This window comes from Crinia signifera, chromosome 4, assembly GCF_055691185.1.
Source record: "Crinia signifera chromosome 4, ASM5569118v1, whole genome shotgun sequence".
In the NCBI taxonomy this organism is placed as follows: Eukaryota; Metazoa; Chordata; class Amphibia; order Anura; family Myobatrachidae; genus Crinia; species Crinia signifera.
In genome coordinates, this window is record NC_139220.1 from 256636007 (window position 1) to 256658064 (window position 22058).

A 22058-nucleotide genomic window follows, 5' to 3' on the forward strand; every position below is an offset into this window, starting at 1 on the left:
TTAGTTGCTATTCTGACATGTACAAAGTAAGGGAATGTGTGTGTCAGTTATTTACTTTTGTTTATCTTTAATACATAATGGCATTTTTAGAATCTCATTTAGAATCTCATGCAGTTTGCGAGTTAGACAATAAGCGCTTTATACTCACTAATTAGCTGTCACTTCCCTGCCTCTGTATAGCATACATGCACTGCATTCACTGGAGAGAGGGGGGACTTCAACAAGTTTCGGCTCTTTGCCATTAGTGGTAAAACTTTGTTCACTGTAACTGGCGCTTCGCAGTTTATAGTGAATGTAGAAGTGTGTGTGTGTGTGTGTGTGTGTGTGTGTCATGATTAACAATTTAGCAGTAGTTTTATGAGCAGTAATGTGTTTTTTTTAATCATTTGTTTTTTATCCTCTGCACCTCACTATCCTGGTCAGTTCATGTAAATATGTTACTCGCTACTTTCACAAGCTGAAAATAAAATCTCAGAGAAACAAATAGAGAAACAAATATCACTAGTCTACTTACTAATATGTACATAAAAAAATATAAGAAAAAAAGTGAGAACATGGAAGTGCAGAAAATCAGAAGTTGCATCAAGTTATCACCGATGCTCACTATATGTTAAAATGACGGAACAGCATAACGGTAATGTCCGAATGAAGCAACACTTGAAAGGTACCGTTGGGTGCCATCTAGTGGCCGCCATCTAGTGGCCGCCAGCGGGCAAAACACTTGAGGTGAGGAACAGTGTTAGCGTTTTATTATACAGGATTTGAATATCCATTGCCATTTTACAGGAAGGGTGTGAAAGGACGGGCGGACCAGTGTTATGTAGCAGGAACAAGACTGGTTCCTGCCACCTAACACCTGGTTGCAGGGTCAGTAGAATGCTTCTCGGAACTCTAGGCAAAACTTCAACCTACTGCCCCCACCTCCCAACCCCGTACTGCCACCAATTCCCACTTTCAAGTCCCTCAAGGGAAAGTGTGGATGAGGTGTCTTAGGTTTTTCACAACCACCTACATTAAGTACAAGAAGGATATCTTCCTCATAAACAGCCTTAATCTTGTGATAGGCAGATTCCCCCCCAGATCCCGGCGCCCTGGGCAGTGTGAGAATCCATTTTGGTTATGATTTTATAAGGTAAAATTGAATATATGATAATAATTGATATCTAAAGTATAATTATAAAGCTGCAAATAAGAAGTGTACTATTACTCCACACATGATCAGCATTGGACAGCTCACAGCCCCCAACTTAAGCTTAGTTGATTGACCCAGTTGAAGTGTTACCATCTGGGGGACCTCCCATCATAAGAACTCTACTGAGGATTGATATTGGGTTCTTCTTACATGGTGCCTCATCATTGTTTTGCGCTCTGTGAAATACCATTATAATGCATTTTGTGTATCGTCATAATTTAATCAAACCAGTGTTCTTATTTTAAGGTGGACATGTTCTCCTATGGGATGGTTGTGTATGAGCTTCTATCTGGTCAGCGTCCATCTTTAGGCCATCACCAGCTTCAGATCTCCAAGAAGCTGTCTAAGGGAATCCGTCCTGTCCTGGGTCGCACAGAAGAGGTTCAGTTCTCCAGATTACAGGAACTGATGATGGAGTGTTGGGATACTAAACCAGAGAAGGTTCGTTCTGTGTCCTTTCTTACCCCTTACTCATTTTATGTCACTGATGTTGCACCAGGCTAACACACCATTAGTTCTACTTCAGGCAAAAGATGTGTTCAAAAAAAACCATTCATGTGTGTAAAGTAAAACCACTTAGGCATAAACATGATAGGATAAAGCATAAATACACACTTCGACAAGTAAGCGCATGATGACATATTTCATATGACCTAGACTATAAATAGAACATTAATCATGTGTATTACAAAGTTAACGTCCATGTTTTAGAACAATAACATTTATATACTGTATAAGATCGGGTTTTATTAGAGCTATAGGTCTTCAAGGCATGTTATTGTGTGTATGTTTACAAGATAGTAAATCTTATTTAACTAATTCTAATATAATGAGCCTAGAAAGGATTTTGTTGTGTAATGTCATCATAGCACAGCTGTTAGTATTCCTATATTGACTTTTTTTGTTGTGGTCACCATCTGGTAAAGATTAGTGCCACACACAGAATTTTAAACAATTACATACTCACTTGGCTAAAAAATACTACTACTAATACTAATACCGTGACTAATAATAAAGTCAAGTAAAAAAAAAAAAATGGAACCATACTGTATTAGATATAGCTTAAAAAGAAACAAAAAATCACAGGGGGTATTCAATGGGGATACAGTCACTAGTTCGACAAGCATCAGGTCGACATGGGTGAGGTCGACACAATCATTAGGTCAACATGGGGAAGGTTAAAAGTCAAAGGTCGACATTTATTTCACTTTTTTTTTTTAGCCGACATGTGTCGACAGGCAGTATTTTATGCCCTACCATCCACTAGGGCGAGCCATGCGAGGGGACGTGGTGCTACATTTCAGTACCCATGTTGTCTGTGTTGAAATTCGGGACAAAAGTGAAAAACCCCATGTCGGCCTTTTGATTGTCGACCTAATGCTTGTGATGACCTAATGACCTGTCGACCTAGCCCATGTTGACCTTCAGTCAGGTCGACCTAGTGGTGTCGACCGAGTTGCTGTCTACCCAATGATCCATATCCATTCAATGTTCATTCCAGCCGTCAGAACGTTTCTATCAGTCAAAAAAATTGTCTGTTTCCAGTGTCGGTTCAACAATCGTAATTCTTTCTTTCAACTGTCAGAAATGTTTTAACAGTCAGAATTCACGTGGATACCCTCAATAGATAGTTAGGAATGTATATGACCGTAAAATGATATTACTGTAATACTGCTGCTCACGGGGTAAACACACACAGTGCTAGATTCAGTTTAGTATGACGTTTTATAGCCTCTTTTAAGAGGTTAACATCCTTTATTTTCTTCGGGTTACATTTATATGTGAACATTATAGTTTTAATGTTGAGCCTTCTTTTACATTTGGTTTGTCACCAATTTGACAATGCCCTATATTAAGTTTTAGCTTTTAGATCCCTTTTAAATATATTTTAGCATTGATTGTAGGTTTCTTTTCTTTTTTTTTCTTTTGTGTCCAAACTTATGTTTATTGAGCACTGTCACGTTTCTAGTCATCTGTTCTAATCTGCGACTCGCTGCAAGACAATGCGTATATTTTTAGTGTGCTTTACACATATTAGCCTGTACTTCACTTTTTATCTCCCAATGTTTTACAGCGCCCTCTAGCTGCATCAGTGGTCCGGCGTATGAATGATCCCAGCTTCTCCGTTTTCAAGTACCATATCCTGTGTGGGATGCAGGAGACATTCTGTATATCGAGGGAGCAGGACAGCACAGTAGTATTCTGGGTAGGAACGGGACAAGCAAGGTACATATTGATTGCTATTCCAGAATTAAAATAACTGTATTTTTTGTATTTTTATAGAACAGCTCTAGTTATGGAAAGATTGAGATTCATTTCAGCAAACATGAATCAAAGTACTGCAATAGCTTAAGCTCTGCATAAGTTATAAAGCCTATAAAGTGGGGATTGTACAGGCATCGATTAAAGTACAGAATCCACAATGTTCGGTTTTGTTTTCAAACCGTAAAAAGGCTCTTTAGTATTTGCATTATTATGAAATTAGGGCCAGTCTCTCATTCCCCTGATGAGCCTCTTTTGGCACTTGTCGCGCTGTCACATACCGAGAACCGTGCCAAAAAGTTTTTTGTATACAGTACTCCTACAAATGATCTTGTCTTTTTTTTGGATGGGAAAATCTGCCCTTAATTGCTCATGAAATGTTTTATTTTAATTAAATTTGCTAGAAAGTGAACTATATAAGCAAATGTGTACATTATTTTTATAAATGCCACCAAGAACATATTTGTGGCTTTTGTTTCAGCTTTAATCCGACTTTCCAAAACAAAACAAAAGCTAAATTCTACACAGGGGTTTTCATTATAAAAGCTAAATTGCAAATAATGTATGTTTTTCTTCTCAGCGTTTGCTTTCTGATATAAAGTGTACCTAAATTGTGCAAAATGTTAAATATACATCACCACGACATAGGATGTTTATCAATGAAGCCCTTTTTATGGAAGAAATTGGTTCTGAAGGAGCCCTCTCCCCAATAAATGCCCTATGTAGACCCCCTAATATCTCTTTTTAATCTGTGGCTGTGCAGGATGCCAGATGAACTCAGACTTTTTTATTTTTTAAATGGCAATAATTTACAAGGCCAAACCATGCTTGTAAATGATTGCCGCTTTCTGAAAATGTCTGAGTTCAGGTGGTGTCCCGCACCGCCACCAAACTCGGACGCTATTACATCCTGCTAATTGTCGCACACAAAACAAAATACATTTTTCCATAAGGGTGTGGTCCAAAAAGTAGATATGCGCCTAAGTCACAAATATTGACTGAAGTCTCCAAAGTAGCCTACACATGGGGAGATTTTGCAGCACTGTGTGCGCTGAGCGATTAGTCAGGGCCAGTTTTCTCCGGTGAGAACACTGACCCTGACCTCCGATTAACTAGGTTAATATCGAGTGGGGCTGCCCATCGCTATGGATATTTGTACCCCTCCATAATCCAGTAAAAAATATGGCGCCTCTGTTCCAAAATTGATTCAAGTAATGACTAAACCTCATGTGATCCACTGTTTAATGTTTTAACATAGGTTACTGTGTGGATACTCTTCTAGCATTTCTCTCTTTATGATCTACTTTGTTCTATTGGTAAGAGATTGGTAAGAGAACACAAACTGTTTCATTTTTTGACTGTAGGAACTACACAGTGGTGGATGTTCAGAAGGGTCAGATGGAGGTGCGAGGCCTGAGCTGTCCTGGAGCAAGGATGTGCAGTCAGCTGAAAGTTCAGAATACATTGTGGATCTCCACTGAGGTGGGAGCCTGAGATATGTTGGTGTGGAAAATATGCTACATACAGTATAGCTTTTGCATGACTTATTACAAAACTATATTTGTAGCTTTTGTATATTCATTGTGTTATCTTCTCTTTTATCTTATTTAAAGTTTCTTCAGCCCCATACAATGGATAGACATAGAAAGGTCTGGTACCCACTATGCGAGTTCAAGCAATATCATTAGCCTTTTTGTTCACTAATGATATCACATAGTGTGTAACCAGCTTATCTGGACATTTTGTTAATGTAATTCTGTAAAGAGGCACGGGGAAGTATTGCTACCTCATTGCACTTGGGTCATTGGTTATCTTCTGCCCAGGGTCCTATCTGTGTGGAGTTTGTACACACTGGGCGGGATGTACTAAACGGAAAATGCGGTAAACCGGGGGTTTTACCGCATTTTCCTATGTACCATTACCCATCCTCCCCGTCTCCGCCGGGCAGGGTATCGCCACCTCTGGGTCTCCTCCTCCGGGGACACTGACAGCCGCCGGGATGTGACGGAGACCCCCCACACCACATTACAGGTATCGTGGAGGTCTCAGTCAGCGCACCCCGATGCTAGCCGCATATGTTAGTACATATGCGGTAGCATCGCTGCGGCTGGGCGGCGATGTATATTAATACATCCCGCCCACTTTACTATACATGTTATTTCTCCGGATTCTCCAGATTATTCCTACAGTCCAATAACATTGGCCCTTATTCTGGTTCACTCGCAAAGGCAAATTCCTTCTCAAATGGACAAAACCATGTGCACTGCAGGTGGGGCAGAGGTAAGATGTGCAGAGAGAATTAGATTTGGGTGGGGTTTTACTTCAAAGTGAGATCTATATTGCAGTGTAAAAATAAAGGAGTCAGTATTTACTTTGCACAGAAACAAAATAACTCCCCCAAATCTAATTATCTCTGCACAAATTACATCCGCCCCACCTGCAGTGCACATGGTTTTGTCCATTTGAGAAAAATTTGCGAGTGAACCAGAATAACTCCCATTGTATGGGGACAAGTTGTTGATGTCACATGCTCCACTTATTATTTTCAGTCATGTCAAAAGGCATAATGCCATTAAAATAAAATTAGGTTTAGTCAAGTCAACAAAATTGATCAGTGTTTAAACACGGTCATCTCATTCCGTCCCACAAAACTCTTATGAAGTAATATATGATCCATCATAATGGGTCATTGCAGCCTTTAGCTTTGTGTACAATTAGAATCTCCAGGTCTCAGGTCTCCCAGTTCTAGTTATGTTGTAATGTCCCAGGCTGATTGGATTGTAACTTGTGGTCAGCATTACTTAGGCCCTTATTCTGATCTGTGCGGCCAGATCAGAATATGCGGCCAGGACCGTGCAGGCGAATCCCCGCCTTCCATACGGATCGACACCTCCGTCCGTACGCGGATATGTGGCGGTCCGCATGAAAGTGGACGGGGATACGCCTCCTCCATCTTGGGAGCAGCCCTTGCATTCGATGGTCGCCGAACATCGAATGCAGGGCCGCACGCTCCACCAGCGCCCGCCACCCTAGACCACACGGACACTTGTCCGTATGAAATCATGTATGGGGGCGGGCAGCTGACATCCGGCGATGTCAGATGCCCGCCCCCTACACATGCGTCACGGCTTCATTACCATGCACACGCCCTGCGTTTGCATGGGAACGCCCATGAAACGCGGGGCGTATGCATAGGGTAATGAGGCTAAGTAGCCCTTCACGCCCCTCTCCGCCCCCTGTGCGGCGTCTAAAGAATACGTGCGGCGAAACCGCTTGCACATGCGCAGAGTGACCTCTGCACATGCGCAGTTGCCAACCATCGGCGGTACGACCGCATGCGGAAAAATCCGCACCGATCAGAATAAGGGCCTTAGTGAGCAATGCTTGGTTGGTCACTAACTTTCATCCTTGTCAAAAATGTCTTAAAAATAGGAACATCTCTCAGGAAAAATAACAGGTTCAATTACTTGTTTCGGAATACATACAGAAGACCGATGGATGGGGTGCTGGTGGTCGGAATATTGATGTCTGCATCCCAATAGAGCACAGTTCATGTTTTCCAGGTCACCTGTGGATTTTCAAAATGTGACAATTGGTGATACACAGTTTAACTGCTAGGTGACATGGAAAACATGACCTGTGTGGGGTCCTGAGGACTGAGTTTGAGAACCACTACAATAGAGGGAATCCCGACAGGGGTCTGTAAAGTATAATTACTGTTCCCCTGCCCCCCCCCTCCCCACAACCTAACCCTAACTGCTAGTTCCTAAATCTAACCCCCCCTACCCCGCTGCCTAACCCTAAAGCCTGTACTAACACCCCACACTGGCCTAACACTAACCCACCCTGCATACTTACTGTACATTCAGAATGCTAGCAGTTGCTAGCGACGTCGGGATTGCGACGATCTTGTGGATGCAAGTCATAATGCTGGCGTTGGTATTCTCACTGTGGCCTCCCATCCCGGATGTTAACCGCATCCCTTTGGTTCTTCGTCGAGACAAAAAAACACGTTTTTATACTTAAACTGGAACATTTTCGATTATTGTTTAATTGTCTTTGTTTTAAACCCTTTTCTAGGATCAGCAGATCTCCATTTATAGTCTGCAGGGGATGTGTCCACTTAGTGCTCCTCAGAAAGTGGTTGACACGCCAGCTATTGTAACCTGCTTCCTGGTGGTTGATGTGGGGAAGGTGAGTCCAAGGACTATTCTATTACCACTTACCTGCCATTACCTTGTGCATTGACATTGGCTACAGTATCAAGATAAAAGCTAATAATATAATATGCTTTTCTGCTATTTAAATGTATTTAATATTACTTGTTTGTTATACTATATATGATTTATATGTTGAGTTTTCTATGTTTTTGCCTACATACAGAGCTCCTGCTTGGTGTTCGCTGGCCTGGCAGACAGCCTGATATCTGTATTCCAAGTGACCAATGGTTTTCCCAGCAGCGACTGCTCATATCTCTGTTCACGCACCGCCAACCGCTCCATATTTAAAATAGGAGATGAAGATCCCCGACAGAGTCCTTACTCAGTGGTGGCAATGGAGACGTTGAATGGTGGGTCTGAGGTCTGGTATAGCAATGGGCCTGGTATCCTGATAGTGGATTGCACATCACTGGAGATTTCTAAAAGACTGGAGCCTTACAATGCACCATCTTCCATTATCTCTATGACAACTAGCTCAGATTGCAAAGGAGAGGAGACTCTTTGGTGCTTAGACAATAAGACCAACACTTTAGTTATGTATCATGCTGCTAGTTACCAGCTGTGTGCCCGATATTTCTGTGGAGACTGCAGTCCGTTAAGAGACATGTTTACTGTAAAAGTTCACTCTGAACTGGCACCAGTCACCTTGCCAGGGGCAACTACTAACCGTCAACACCAAGCCAATATTAGTATCATCTACAGCCAGGATCGAGGAACGCAGCTCATCAGCCATCAGGATTCACTCACCGACTATTGTTCTGTGTCATCGTTCTCTTCTTCATTGCTTCAGGGGACAGCAAAGTCCTCTTCCAGTCTGCCCAGCAGTCCAGTCAGTTACAGCAGTGTCGTACTATCTACAGACAGTGAGGAGCCTGAGATGTCTCGAGAACAGAGGCCTAGAATCCCCAGCGAGAGCTGGGGAACTAAGGCTCCACCCTCGGAAGAGGAGAAGTTGCGTGTACAGGCAGTGCGGGTCCTTGCAGTGAAGGATTTGCTTTGGGTTCCCAGGTGAGCCTCACTTTAATATGCAGAAGTAAAATACATGTGTAGTTTATTCAATTAGTACTTTCCATTCACCAAGTACTGTACTGTATACACGTATGGGATATTATTGGGTTATTTCAGAGATATTTAATGTGGTTGGATTGTGCTTTTTGGCACAAACAATAAAAAAACCTAATTAAAATGTTACACTAGCAACTTGGGACAATTACACATTGGTATGGATCATTGGCTAGACATCACTAGGTTGACATGCAGGAAGGTTGACATGGGTTAGGTCGACAGGGTCATTAGTTCGACACAAGCATTAGGTGGACATGGGTAAGGTTGACAGTCAAAAGGTCGGCATGGGGTTTTTCACTTTTTTTTTACCCGAATGTTGACACAGTTGACATGGACACTGAAACGTAGCACCGCATCCCCTCGCATGGCTCGCGGTCGCCATGCTTCGGTCACACTATTTTATTCTCCCACCACGCCCTAGTGGATGGTAGGGCAGGAAATACCGCACACATGTCGGCTCAAAAAGAAAAGTCAAAAACCCCATGTTGACCTTTTGACTGTGGACCTTCCCCATGTCGAGCTAATGCTTGTGAGGACCTAATCACCGTGTCGACCTAGTGGTGTTGACTTAATGCTTGTAGACCATCTAAATGGTCATGTAAATTTCTGGTAATGTCATGTAAAATTCTGGTAAGTTTCTACTATTTACAGATACTGTATATATAGATGACAATGAAGTATGTACCTGTATGCTGTATAAAACGTTACTACTGAGCTCTTTATCTCCCCTAACATTCCTAAATTGTGATATGCACATCTGGCAGTATAATGTACAATACAAGTTTTATGGTTCTGCATTATTGTAATAGTAGGATTCCAACTATTGGAATCCTAAAACTATTTAGAGATATAAATCTGGATGGTAACATTGTGCATCCTCCGGAATGGGATCATTCGTCAGACTGCATTTAGGTCTACAGTCATTAGGTCGACCCCACTAGGTCGACTGGCAGGAAGGTCGACCTGACTTAAGGTCGACATGGGCCAAGGTCGACATGACTTGTCGAATTTGCATAAAGGTCGACATGAGGAAGGTCGACTGGTCATAAGGTCGACATGGGTTTTTCACTTTTTTATCCGAATGTCGACACAGTCGACATGGACACAGTTGGCAATGAGAATCGGACCCTCGCATCGCTCGCTTCGCTCGCAATGCTTCGGGCACGGTGCCTCGCTGCGCTCGGCACACTATTTTATTCTCCCACCACGCCCTAGTGGATGGTAGGGCATGAAATACCGCCTGTCGGCACATGTCGGCTCAAAAAACAGTGAAAAACCCATGTCGACCTTATGACCAGTCGACCTTCCTCATGTCGACCTTTATACAAATTCGACCTTAAGTCATGTCGACCTTGGCCCATGTCGACCTTAAGTCAGGTCGACCTTCCTGCCAGTCGATCTAGTGGGGTTGACCTAATGACTGTAGACCTAAATGCAGTCTGACGAATGACCGCATTCCGCATCCTCCATACCTATTCATATCATCTGATTCAAAATATATAGGTGCTATGTCGGGACTGCTTTTTACCTCTGTCTTACAATTAGGAACATTCTGATGCAATTATTTGTCTGTTTAAATGTTATGTTACCAACTTACATATCTCATGAAATAGTCATGTGTTTTTAGTTTGTTTCGACTTCTGTTGATTCTGGAACTTAATCTTGGGCATCAATCCTTGCAGAAGGAACCTTTCCACCTGTTTTCTGTTGTCCTGAAATTACTTACATGGAAAGATCCCCCCCCCCCCCCCCCCCCCTTACCATTGTCTCTGGAAGGTAGATTTCTGAACTTAACGCCAACACCATGGTGTTTCATGAAGACGCCGCAGTTCTCAAGATAAAACCTTTTCCACCAAAGGTTGACATGAAACCCCACATTATTGTTGGTTGGGTGGTGGTCCTCTGATGATATAATTCCCTTCAACATGTAGATGAAAGACCAGGCAATGTATTTTTTTTTCTGTATGGCTCTTACAAACAAGGATGCCTCATTTCTAAACAAGCTGTTGCTTGTTGGCTTCATTCTGTGAGCTGGTTTTGCTCTTTGCACTAGGGCCTCTTGGGCTGCTAGTCGTGATGCTTTGCTGTGCAGTTGTGCATGATTGCCATTTGATGATCTGTGCACTTAGTTTCCAAATTCTATATGGCTATATTGACACCTTTGCATCTAGAATTCTAAAGTTCAGTCATCGGGTTCTTTGCACTGTGCACCCTCACTTAGGGGACGGCTCCGGGAAATCCCTATTGTTTCAGTGTTCCCCATTGGAAAAAGTGCGATTTTTGTACTTGCCATAAAATTCATTTGTCCACAGAAGGCAATAGACTCCTTCCTAATGCTTTTCCGTGCAGTATTTTTCTTGTTCTGTTCAGACAGTTTGGCTATGTTGCTCTTTCTATTTCTTCCTTCCATCTCTGTTTTGGCATTGCTTAGAATTAATTGAGAGTCCTATGCATCCTTGGGAGAAAGTGGGATAATTCAAGTTTTAAAGTGCCAGGTCGCACATCTCTTCTATGCCCCAGTGCTCCAATGTCCCCCATGGAATTGGAGGAAAATTTTTACTAGAAGTATAAAAATATAGATTTCCTGTAACAAGTTAATGACCTATGAGTCAGACCTCAGTAATCCTCTAATTCTGTGTTTTATTGCTATAATTTTGTCTGATATCTGAATTCTTTCAGGCGGGGAGGTGACATCATAATTATAGGACTGGAGAAGGATTGTGGTGGACAGAGAGGGCGAGTCATTGCAGTATTACAACCTGAAGATCTGGCCAATGATGGGTAAGGTTTGCAGGAGCAAATCAATAGATTATTGTTTACTAGTTTAAATCTGTAATGTTCTTTCACTTTGAGCTTTATAAAGGAGTCATTTGGTCCATTGAATGGCCTCTAGTGCTTATTGGCAGTACTTCAGGATTAGTTAGCTTTTAATGTATTGATATATAGATGGAAAACCAATACATTTTCCTTGTGACTAAATTATACCTCATTGTGAACAAGGGTTGCAACACATTCTTTAAATGAAGTAATATCGCAGTTGATGGGACCTGCTAATTTCACATAAATTAAAAAAAGGCAATTTTTTTTTTAAGACCGTGTATTAGCGTGCATTGCTGTATTTGCCTATCAGATAAGTTTTGATTACGTAAATCTAGAGATATGCGTGGAGTCTCATGTTTTGGTTCTAATTTCATCATGTTTTGATTCAGAATTTGGAATTCAGAATCTAAATCCAAATATTTTGGTTTTGGATTTTTTTGAAAATGGTTAGAAACCGTTAAAACCATGTAATTTTTGCAATCCAAAACCATAACTCCAAATTCTGAACTGCAGGAAGACCCAGTCCGAAACTTGATTTGCAAAATTCAGTTGGTTTTGAATCTCCAAAGAACCATACCGCACATCTACACTTAAAAATAGAACTCTAAACTTTGCATTACATATTTGCAGTCAAAATCTAGCTTTAAGTTTTACATTTCTTGAATTAATAACGTTTAACTTCAAACCAACATGTAACTGAACAGGATTTAATTTAATATTGATACATTTCTAAATAATATTGTAATTGTAAGCAGGCAAGTCAAGAGTAGGTTCACCACTATGCAGTTTGTTTTTGTGAGATCAGGGTAGTTAGGAATCTGTTAGATTCAGTATCTAGTATAAATCTGTTAGACCCTATATACGTCATGTAAACTTGGTTGTTCCTGTTCTGCTTTTCCAGGGTTTGTGTGGAAGCTGCTGTCGTGTCCAAGGATTCCGTGGTGTGTTGCCTGCAGAGTGAGGCACTGGGGTGGTGCCTGTCCGTCTGGAGAAGCTGGGGGGCTGCAGAGTTTGACATTTTCTATAATTCAGCCGATGAGCTGAGGAGACTGGAGACCTGCATGAGAAAGAGGAGGTAGCATAATGATGATGGTACTTTTCTCTCTATTGGACGGACCCTGCATTCCATTGCTGATACAGCTCAGTCTCTTCATCCATACAGAAGCGGCTCACTGTAAATCCTTTTCCTGATTGGGGGAAGGAAGAGGAGCCTGGTAAAGAACATAAGGAGACTGAGATACTACCCTATGCCAGCAATTGCTCATACAGAGTCGGATAAAGAGAAGATTCCACCTGTGGTCTAGAAGCAAAATAGATAAATGCCAAAGATTTCAAAAGTTAACTACAGGATACTGAAACGCAATATTTGAACATGGGCAGATAGACCTGTGCTCCCCAGCCATTGGTTACTAAGGCCCCCATCATCCTTGCTGTGTATAAGCTTGGAATAGATGTGCAGCCTTGAGGCTGGCTGAGGGTTACTTCAGTACGACAACAGGAGAGGAAGTATGCAGCGCTGGGCTCTATAGCACATTACTCCTGTTGCCATGTAAAGTGATAGAGTATTTATTATTTAGACTAGCTGAGCTAGAGCTTTAAAATGAAGTGACTGGTTTTGCTAACTGTACAGCCACTGCACATATGAAACACATTGTGGGGATTGTAATGTGCGAGCAGCCTGCAAGTTCGTGTTCCTGTACCACTGAGTATAAATCGTGTCACACAAGGTCACCCCCCCTCGCTGCCCCTTTAAGTGTTGAACTTGCACATTTTTGCTCCCTGCCCCTTGGGTCTGCAAATTAACATCTGCTAGTCTGTCGCTATAGTACGTGCGGCATACATACTTTTACTAACGGATGCATCTTAGGGTCTCGCGCCTAATTTAATTTCCCCCCAAAGACTGTCTGGCATGTTCGATAATAGCAAAAAATTCACAATGACTCCCAATGACTGCACTCCTGTTAGGTATGGATCATTGGATAGGCAGCAGCTAGGTCGACAAGCATTAAGTCGACATCACTAGGTTGACATGCAGGAAGGTCCACAGGGTCATTAGGTCAACAAGCATTAGGTCAACAGTCAAAAGGTCAACCACTTTTTTTTCCCGTATGTCGACATGGGCACTGAAAGGTAGCACTGCGTCCCCTAGCATGGCTCGCTGTACTCGTCATGCTTCGGGCACCACGCCCTAGTGAATGGTAGGGCATGAAATACTGCCTGTTGGCTCAAGAAAAAGTGAAAACCCCATGTCGACCCTTTGACTGTCGACCTAATGCTTGTCAACCTAATGTTTGTTGATTTAATACTTGTAGACCTAGTGACTTTATCTCCTCCTGTTCTCTGGATTGAGATATAGTACATGTTAACTCCTGGTGGCTCTAGTATTGCTTTTTCAGCAATAAACATTAATGGTTTCCAAGTGATAGCGCAGGCTGCTGGTTTTCCTCTCCCATGTGGGTATGTTGGAGAGGTTACACTTGGATTGCAGTAAAATACAGGCCAGAGTTATTAGAGCCAAGGGTGGTAGCCCAGCAGCGTGTGGGTCAGGGTTTCTCAACTATCTACACATGTAACCCATGTGTCCATCAGACACACATAGGGGTTACAGCCAAATGTTAAGGTGGCCATACATCATAAAGATATTGTACCCAATCATACAATATCAATTGATTGTAAGATGGATTGTATGCAGATTGTGTGCACATCTTGTGTACACAATCATGCAGCAGATGGATTGTATGACTAAATTGCATGGTACCAAACGATGCTTTATATCAGGGGTGGCCAGACCTATCCTCAATATCTACCAACAGTTTGTGTATTTCAGCCAACCTGTGAATCTATAGCAGGAATGAAGGCAGCAGGTTTGAAAATGTGACCGTTAGTAATGACTGCTGGTGTACGGCTGTAGTAATTACGAATGGTCACATTTTCAAACCTGCTGCATTCATTCCATAGGTGATTTGGAAAACATGGATTGTTGGTAGATCTCGAGGACCGGTTTGGCCAGCCTTGTTCTATAGTTTGGTCATTAGAAAGATTGCAGTGTGTGTAAGCTGAATCTTGCTTGCTCTGGGCCCAAGGGAATCCGTAAGTAAAGTCGGAAGGATTACTGCTCGTTCCAGTGTGTACCCAGCTTTACACCACAATTCATTATGCACATTCATGGGTTTAATAAAGATTTACTGTTTGTTTGGATACGAATGAACTAATATAGAATAAAGGGTTATTTAAAATGTTACTATGTTAAAGGAACATGTTTAAAACAGTTGAGAAACCCTGGTATAAATCATTCCATTTAGGCTTGCTGCTGCCCACTTATTCACGTGCAATTGTTTCACAAACGCAATGTTTTTTAATGGTCTGTTATTAACTTTTATACAAATGTAAAGGTATAATAAAACAAAATCCAAAAGAAAACAAAACTTTTGATTTTTAATATGGATATCGCTTCATATTTCTAAAGGTAACTGACCTATGCAACTCTGCAACTGGCTCAATGTTTTTGGAAAAAATGAAGCGGGCAGGTATCGAACAACCTATAGCTGATCAGATCATTGGAAAGGTCCCAGCACCAGATCAGTGAGCTTTTTTTGATTGGAGGTATTGACCTGTCCATGTATGTGATTATGCTAGTTTTGCCAGTGCTGTATGGGACAGGGGAGTGGAATAGCCCACAGACAAGGTCTAGGTAGACCGTCAATAGGTGAGGGGGTATACAGGGGATTTATGGGATAATAACATAAATAAAAACATCGAGTCCCCATCACCTTATGAGACCCGCTGTTTTTATTGATGTTATTATCGCAGAAATAGTTTTGGGGTAAATTATCCTCATTTTAGTTGTATTTTATGAATAATAAATTGTATGTCAAAAATGTGTTACACCATTATGTCTTTCATATCGTCATATATTATCATAATGGTGACCCACCGATACCCTTACAAGGGAAGTATTGTTTTTATACCCTGTATACCCCCTCACCAACAACGTTTAGCCCCACTTTACAGGCCTTTTGTGCACAGATCTCTACTCAAACCCCTGAGTGCGTGGGCTCCATGTAGCCTGTATGACCTCCCTACAACACCTGGGCATGCTCCTGATGAGGTGGTGGATGGTCTCCTGAGGGATCTCCTCCCAGACCTGGACTAAAGCATCCGCCAACTCATGGACAGTCTGTGGTGCAACGTGGTGTTGGTGGATGGAGTGAGACATGATGTCCCAGATGTGCTCAATTGGATTCATGTCTGGGGAACAGGCGGGCCGGTCCATAGCATCAATGCCTTCTTCTTGCAGGAGCTGCTGACACACTCCAGCCACATGAGGTCTAGCATTGTCTTGGTTTAGGAGGAACCCAGGGCCAACCAGCATATGGTCTCACAAGGGGTCTGAGGATCTCATCTCTGTACCTAATGACAGTCAGGCTATCACTGGTGAGCACATGGAGGGCTGTGCGGCCCCCCAAAAAATGCCACCCACACCATTACTGACCCACTGCCAAACCGGTCATGCTGGAAGATGTTGCAGGCAGCAGAACGTTCTCCTTGGCGTCTCCAGACTCTGTCACATGTGCTCAACCTGCTTTCATCTGTGAAGAACATAGGGTGCCAATGGCTAATTATCCAATGCCAAACGTCCTGCACGGTGTTGGGGTGTAAGCACAACCCCCACCTGTGGCCGTCGGGCCCTCATGCCACCCTTAATGGAGTCTGTTTCTGACCGTTTGAGTAGCCACATGCACATTTGTGGCCTGCTGGAGGTCATTTTGCAGGGCTCTGGCAGTGCTCCTCCTGTTCCTCCTTGCATGAAGGCAGAGGTAGCGGTCCTGCTGCTGGGATGTTGCCCTCCTACGGCATCCTCCACGTCTCCTGATGTACTTGCCTGTCTCCTGGTAGCGCCTCCATGCTCTGGACACTACGCTGACAGACACAGCAAACCTCCTTGCCACAGCTCGCATTGATGTGCCATCCTGGATGAGCTGCACTACCTGAGCCACTTGTGTGGGTTGTAGACTCCGTCTCATGCTACCACTAGTGTGAAAGCACCGCCAGCTTTCAAAAGTGACCAAAACTTCAGCCAGAAAGCATAGGAGCTGAGAAGTGGTCTGTGGTCACCACCTGCACAACAACTCCTTTATTGGGGGTGTCTTGCTAATTGCCTATAATTTCCACCTGTTGTCTGTTCCATTTGCACAACAGCATTAGAAATTGATTGTCAATCAGTGTTGCTTCCTAAGCGGACAGTGTGATTTCACAGAAGTGTCATTGACTTGGGAGTTACATTGTGTTGTTTAAGTGTTCCCTTTATTTTTTTGAGCAGTGTATATATATATATAATGGGGTATGTAGTCATCATGTCAACATTCAAAAAGTTGTCATGGATCTTATGTCGGAAATTCTCAGTGCTAGTATGGACATAATGTCGACATGGTCACAACATTACAGGGTTAGAGTGCTAACAGTTTAGAAACGTTATATCAGCCTGCCAACATTCACAATGTTGACATGACAATGTCAACATTGTGCATGTTGACATCTGCTATCTTTTGATCCTATGTTAAAAGAAAGCTTGATTAGACTGTGGTGGAAAGGACATGACTTAAGCAAGCTCTTCCTGCCAGGAGCAAGCCTGTATGTGGGACAGCTGGAAGCACAGCCTCTCTCCCTTTCAGTAAGTCGGATTTTGTACCGATATTGTGAAGACTCCAGACGACCATCCTTCAGTTGCTTTTTTTGTTGTATAATAGTAGGTGACTCATTTATTTTACATTGTGTGTTTAGTTGGCTTATTCCCAAACTTAGGAGGAACATAGCCACACACTCCCCGTCTACTGTACATATTTTGGTGAGTCTGACAGTTCAAAGCTGTCTGGACCATTGTTTTATTTTTAAGCAGAGAAACCATGTGGATAGCGAGAGAGACACACACACGCACACGCACACACACAGGCTGCTGGATTGTGTTAAATGTTGCATTGTTGTTATAACAACCCTTAGAAAATATGTCCTTGCCTTTTCCAAGTCTTCATGTGATAGTGTGCAGTGGACAAACTTTCCCTCTCAGCGTTATCTTCATTTACAGAATGATCTGTTCCGGAAGTACATTAGACTTTCCAGAACTACAAAATATTTTTGTATAAACAAGATTCATTTACTGCTCTCTGTCTGTATGAAATAACTTGACTTTTCCCAGCACCTTCATCCTCTTATCTTAATGGAACAATTTCTTGGACAGTAATACTGTATGTTAACCCTTAGGGTGGGTATTCAATTAGTGCTGTACATTTTTTTCAGCTAGCCAAAGTAACGGATTTTGCTATTCAATTGCGGACGTTTTGGGATGTGTTTTAGTCATTTTCTGCCAATGCCGGCTTGAAACTGCATTGTTGAGAAGTGACTAAACATAGTCGTAAATTGCTGCAGTTTCGACTAATACACATGGATTGGCGAATAATTTGCAGATCCACAAGCTTTTTTTTTTTTTCCTCAAAAATTTGGTGCCTTAATTGAATACCCCTCTTAGGGGTAAATTTACTAAAGCTTTTAAAAATTAAGAGGTTATGTTGCCCATAGCATCCAATCAAATTCTGTCTATTATTTCTTTATTGCATACTAGAAAATGATAGACAGAATCTGATTGGCTGCTATGCTTAACATAAACTCTTTTTTCAATTTTAGAAGCTGTAGTAAAGTTACATCTTGCTGTACATTGCATTTGTACAACCTGCACCATTATAGAATGTTCTTATGCAGGTCAGGTACAAATCAATAATACTGAATAGCTACTATATACATTTGGATAGATAGAAAATATATACAGTAAAAGTCTTGCACAGTTAAATATTGATATGAATTTCCCGGTTATTGCTCTAATTCCATTTACATGTGCCGAACCTGTATTGATTCAGATTAATAATAACGAAAGCCTGTTAGGACGATAGAGGGAAGTCTGAGAGATTAGTCAGGTTGTTTGCAAGCAGATCAGTCAGGTTGTTTGCAAGCAGAGGCAGGAGTATCCTCAGCAGTCTTAATGCTTTTGCGAAACCACTTAGGCGAATGCAAGGCAGGAATTGACAACTACAGTACCGTCACAGAGAGCGGACAGAGACCTCTCTATTCAATTGTCTTTTGGACACTGATGCTCTGTTTACATACATACATATCACTCACATTGCAGTCTGTTTAGCACATGCCGATACAAACATGGTCAGTACTATAGATCGCCCAAACTGCCTGTCCTGTTTTCAGAGACTTTACTCAAATGGTGAGTGCCACATGTGGTTATATTGCTCCAAACCCAACATAATAGAAGTACACCGGATTATCATCTGCAAAGTACACGGCCGACCCCAACTGTACTGTTAGTGGCATCTGCACCTTTGTCCCCGAATTTGAGTGAATAACGCATGGAGTGAGATTAGCCATTCCATTAATACATAAATATACTAGATTATTACTAAATTATTTTTACCATCGGCTTCTTGATTAAACCAATTCTAATGATATTTTTTTATTATAATTTTATTTGTAGGGCGCCACAAGTGTTTCGCAGCGCCGTACAAAGGAACAATACAGGGAGACAAAACTTGGCATAACATTGAATAAATAACAAAAGTAGAGTACAAATAAAGAGCGCCACAGTTCAATACACATTACAGCTTAAATAAAAGTAGTGAGGACTCAATCAGCATACAACTAGAGGCTTGAGGCCAATGATGGAGATGGGTATGCAGACGAAGATGGTCACTGAGGTGAGTATAGGAGAGCTGTGAGTGAAATGTGAAGAGAAGTGGGCTTTGACAACAGGAGGGAAGAGGGCCCTGCTCGGAGGAGCTTACAATCTAGTAGGATGGGTATACAGACAGATTACAAGAGGTGCAAGCCAGTGGGTGGTGGCTAGATAGTAGGATGTAAACAGGCAAGGGGTAGGAGAACCAGCTAGTTTATGCAGTGGAAGGGTACGCTTTGATGAATAGGTGAGTTTTCAGTGCACGTTTGAAGCTTTGCAAGGTCAGAGAGAGTCTAATGGAGCGAGGGAGTGCGTTCCACTGAAGGGGTGCAGCATGGGCAAAGTCCTGTACTCTAGCATGGGAAGCAGTGATCAGGGTGGAGGAGAGACGACAGTCGTCAGCCGACCGTAGAGGGCGGGACGGTGTATGAATGGAGATGAGGTTAGAGATATATGGAGCAATGGAATTAGAGATGGCCCTGTATGTGAGTGTGAGGTGTTTGAAGAGGATTCTGTAGGAGTGGGAGCCAGTGCAGATTTTGTTGAAGGGGAGTGGCAGAATTAGAGCGGCGGGAGAGGAAGATAAGCCTGGCTGCCGAGTTGAGGACAGATTGGAGAGGAGCTAGTTGGGATTGAGCGAGGCCGGTGAGAAGAGCATTACAGTAGTCAAGCCGTGAGATGACTAATGAGTGGATGATCAGCTTAGTTGCACTCTGTGAGAGAAAGGGCCTGATGCGAGCAATGTTGCGTAACTGGAACCGGCAAGAATGGGCCAGGGCTTGGATGTGGGGTGCAAAGGAGAGTCAAGAGTGACACCCAGGCAGCGGAGTTGGGGAACGAGGGAGATTATGGTGTTGTTAACAGTGATAGAGATATTAGTAGGGGGCATAGCTCTGGGTGGGGGAAAGATATTTCCCACTATTAACAATTATTATTTATATATTTACATTCATTTGCATTGTTATATGGTCTTTTACTACATAACCTACCACCAACTTCCAAGTCCCCTTTAACAATTGTGCCACTTTGAATTTCGTAAGTTAGGACCCTTGTGTGCAGTTCTGCTGTGTATGATAGGCTTAGTAATAAGTTCAATAATAGTTGAACTCAATAGTCAATAATAAGTTCTCTGCATCCTTAAAGATTCAAATGAGCAACTTTATCGAAATGTTTCTGCTCACATAGTGGTTGATTTACTAACCATCAGGTTTAGAAAGCCACCAATAATTTGTGACTTTGACCAACAGCTTTCAAAGGGAATGGTAAAAAAAGTTGCCAATGAAGCACACCACGAGTGTGCAAGCATCTGCACTGTGCGCACCTCTCAATCAGGCCCTATAGCATTCGACTAGGCCACATACAGTTTCGGAGCTGGTCCTGTTCAGCAGGACCTGATGCACAGCAAGGAGTCAGCACACAGGATCTTATGCGGCCAAGCACACATTAGCGATGGGGCTGCCGTAGGGACGGACAGCTGTGCCGCACTGTGTAACACTAGAAATCCGGTTCTGCTGGGTTTGACCCCAAACAGCCTCCTTGCAGCCAAGCGAGTGCCACTGAACTGAGCATTTCTGCATGCAGGAAGGCATAGTGTGTTAATATAGCATATCATATGCCACAATAACTTGCATCAAGCTTCACACACATTACATGAAAAAGAGCCTAATTCAGAATGGATCGCTTAGCAGAGAATTTGCATAAGTCTGCGAGCAGAAAGCTGCCACCCCCTGAAAGAAAGAACAGAAACCCCTTGCAAAATTGCGAATGCATCAAAAATAGCGATGTATTCTTTCCATTCGCAAAAACTGAACCATCTGCACCAATCTTCAACTTCTACCATCTGCTCAAGAATCTGGAAATAGTCATCGCTGATGTCAGAGACCCATCTGAAAAACACCCGGGCACGCCTGCGTTTGCACAAGCACACCAGAAAACAACTATTTCATCCCTAAACGCTGGCTTCCTGTCAATCAAACTGCAGATACTCTAAAACGTGTACAGATATTTTTTTTGCCATTGGGACCATAGCGATGTGAACACTGCGCATTCACAGTTGATCGATGAATGCTCTTTTTGCAAATTCTCCTTACTGATCCATATTAAACAAGGCTCAATGACCTTCAATACCAGGAGCACATATTCCCCCTGGGCAACGAGCATTTATTTCCACATGGCAATGACCATATAATCCCCTTGTCAACGGTCATGTAATCCCACATGGCAGCGAGCATGTATTCCCCCTTGGCAACAAGCATGTAATCCGACATGGCAACAATCATAGAACTCCTGGCAATGAGCATGTAATCCCACGTGGCAACAAACATGGAACCCCTGGCAAAGAGCATGTAGGTAAGCAGCATTTATGTAGCATAATTAGTAATAATCATTATGGTGTTTGGCATAATACGTAATGGATATTATGGTGTGTGGCTTAACGTGTAATGGGCATTACAGTGTAAATTTTTGACGCGTGCCTTTGGAGCACAATGTCCCTGTTTGTGGCATTATGTAAATTTGGCCAAGTATAATGGGGTCTACTATTTTGTTGCATAATATGTAGAAGTGGTATATGGTGTGGTACATTACACTCAAGGACACGGCCCCTTTTGCGTGGTCACACCCCCTTTTCCGAAACACGCACAACTTTGGCATACGCACAACTACATCCTTCACTTTTGACGCCAAGGTGGGCCTGTGTAATTTAAAGGCTAGGGCCTATTTATAATCCCCTTAACGCCCTCTCTCTCTCTCTCTCTGCTCCCTGAGCAGG

At 42.5% G+C, this 22058-nt stretch overlaps 1 protein-coding gene across 2 annotated transcripts in view; it reads left to right on the forward strand.

Annotated features, from left to right (window-relative positions):
* The window catches only part of LRRK1 (leucine rich repeat kinase 1), a 103126-nt gene extending 88148 nt beyond the window's left edge, over positions 1-14978 (forward strand). For both annotated transcript variants that reach the window (XM_083184283.1, XM_083184284.1), the window contains 7 exons: positions 1439-1633; positions 3267-3418; positions 4819-4936; positions 7535-7648; positions 7838-8682; positions 11419-11520; positions 12461-14978. In XM_083184283.1, the coding sequence (XP_083040409.1) occupies positions 1439-1633; positions 3267-3418; positions 4819-4936; positions 7535-7648; positions 7838-8682; positions 11419-11520; positions 12461-12638 (1704 nt within the window). In that variant the 3' untranslated portion in view covers positions 12639-14978. The remainder of the gene's footprint in view (positions 1-1438; positions 1634-3266; positions 3419-4818; positions 4937-7534; positions 7649-7837; positions 8683-11418; positions 11521-12460) is intronic.
* Positions 14979-22058: the final 7080 nt, after the last annotated feature.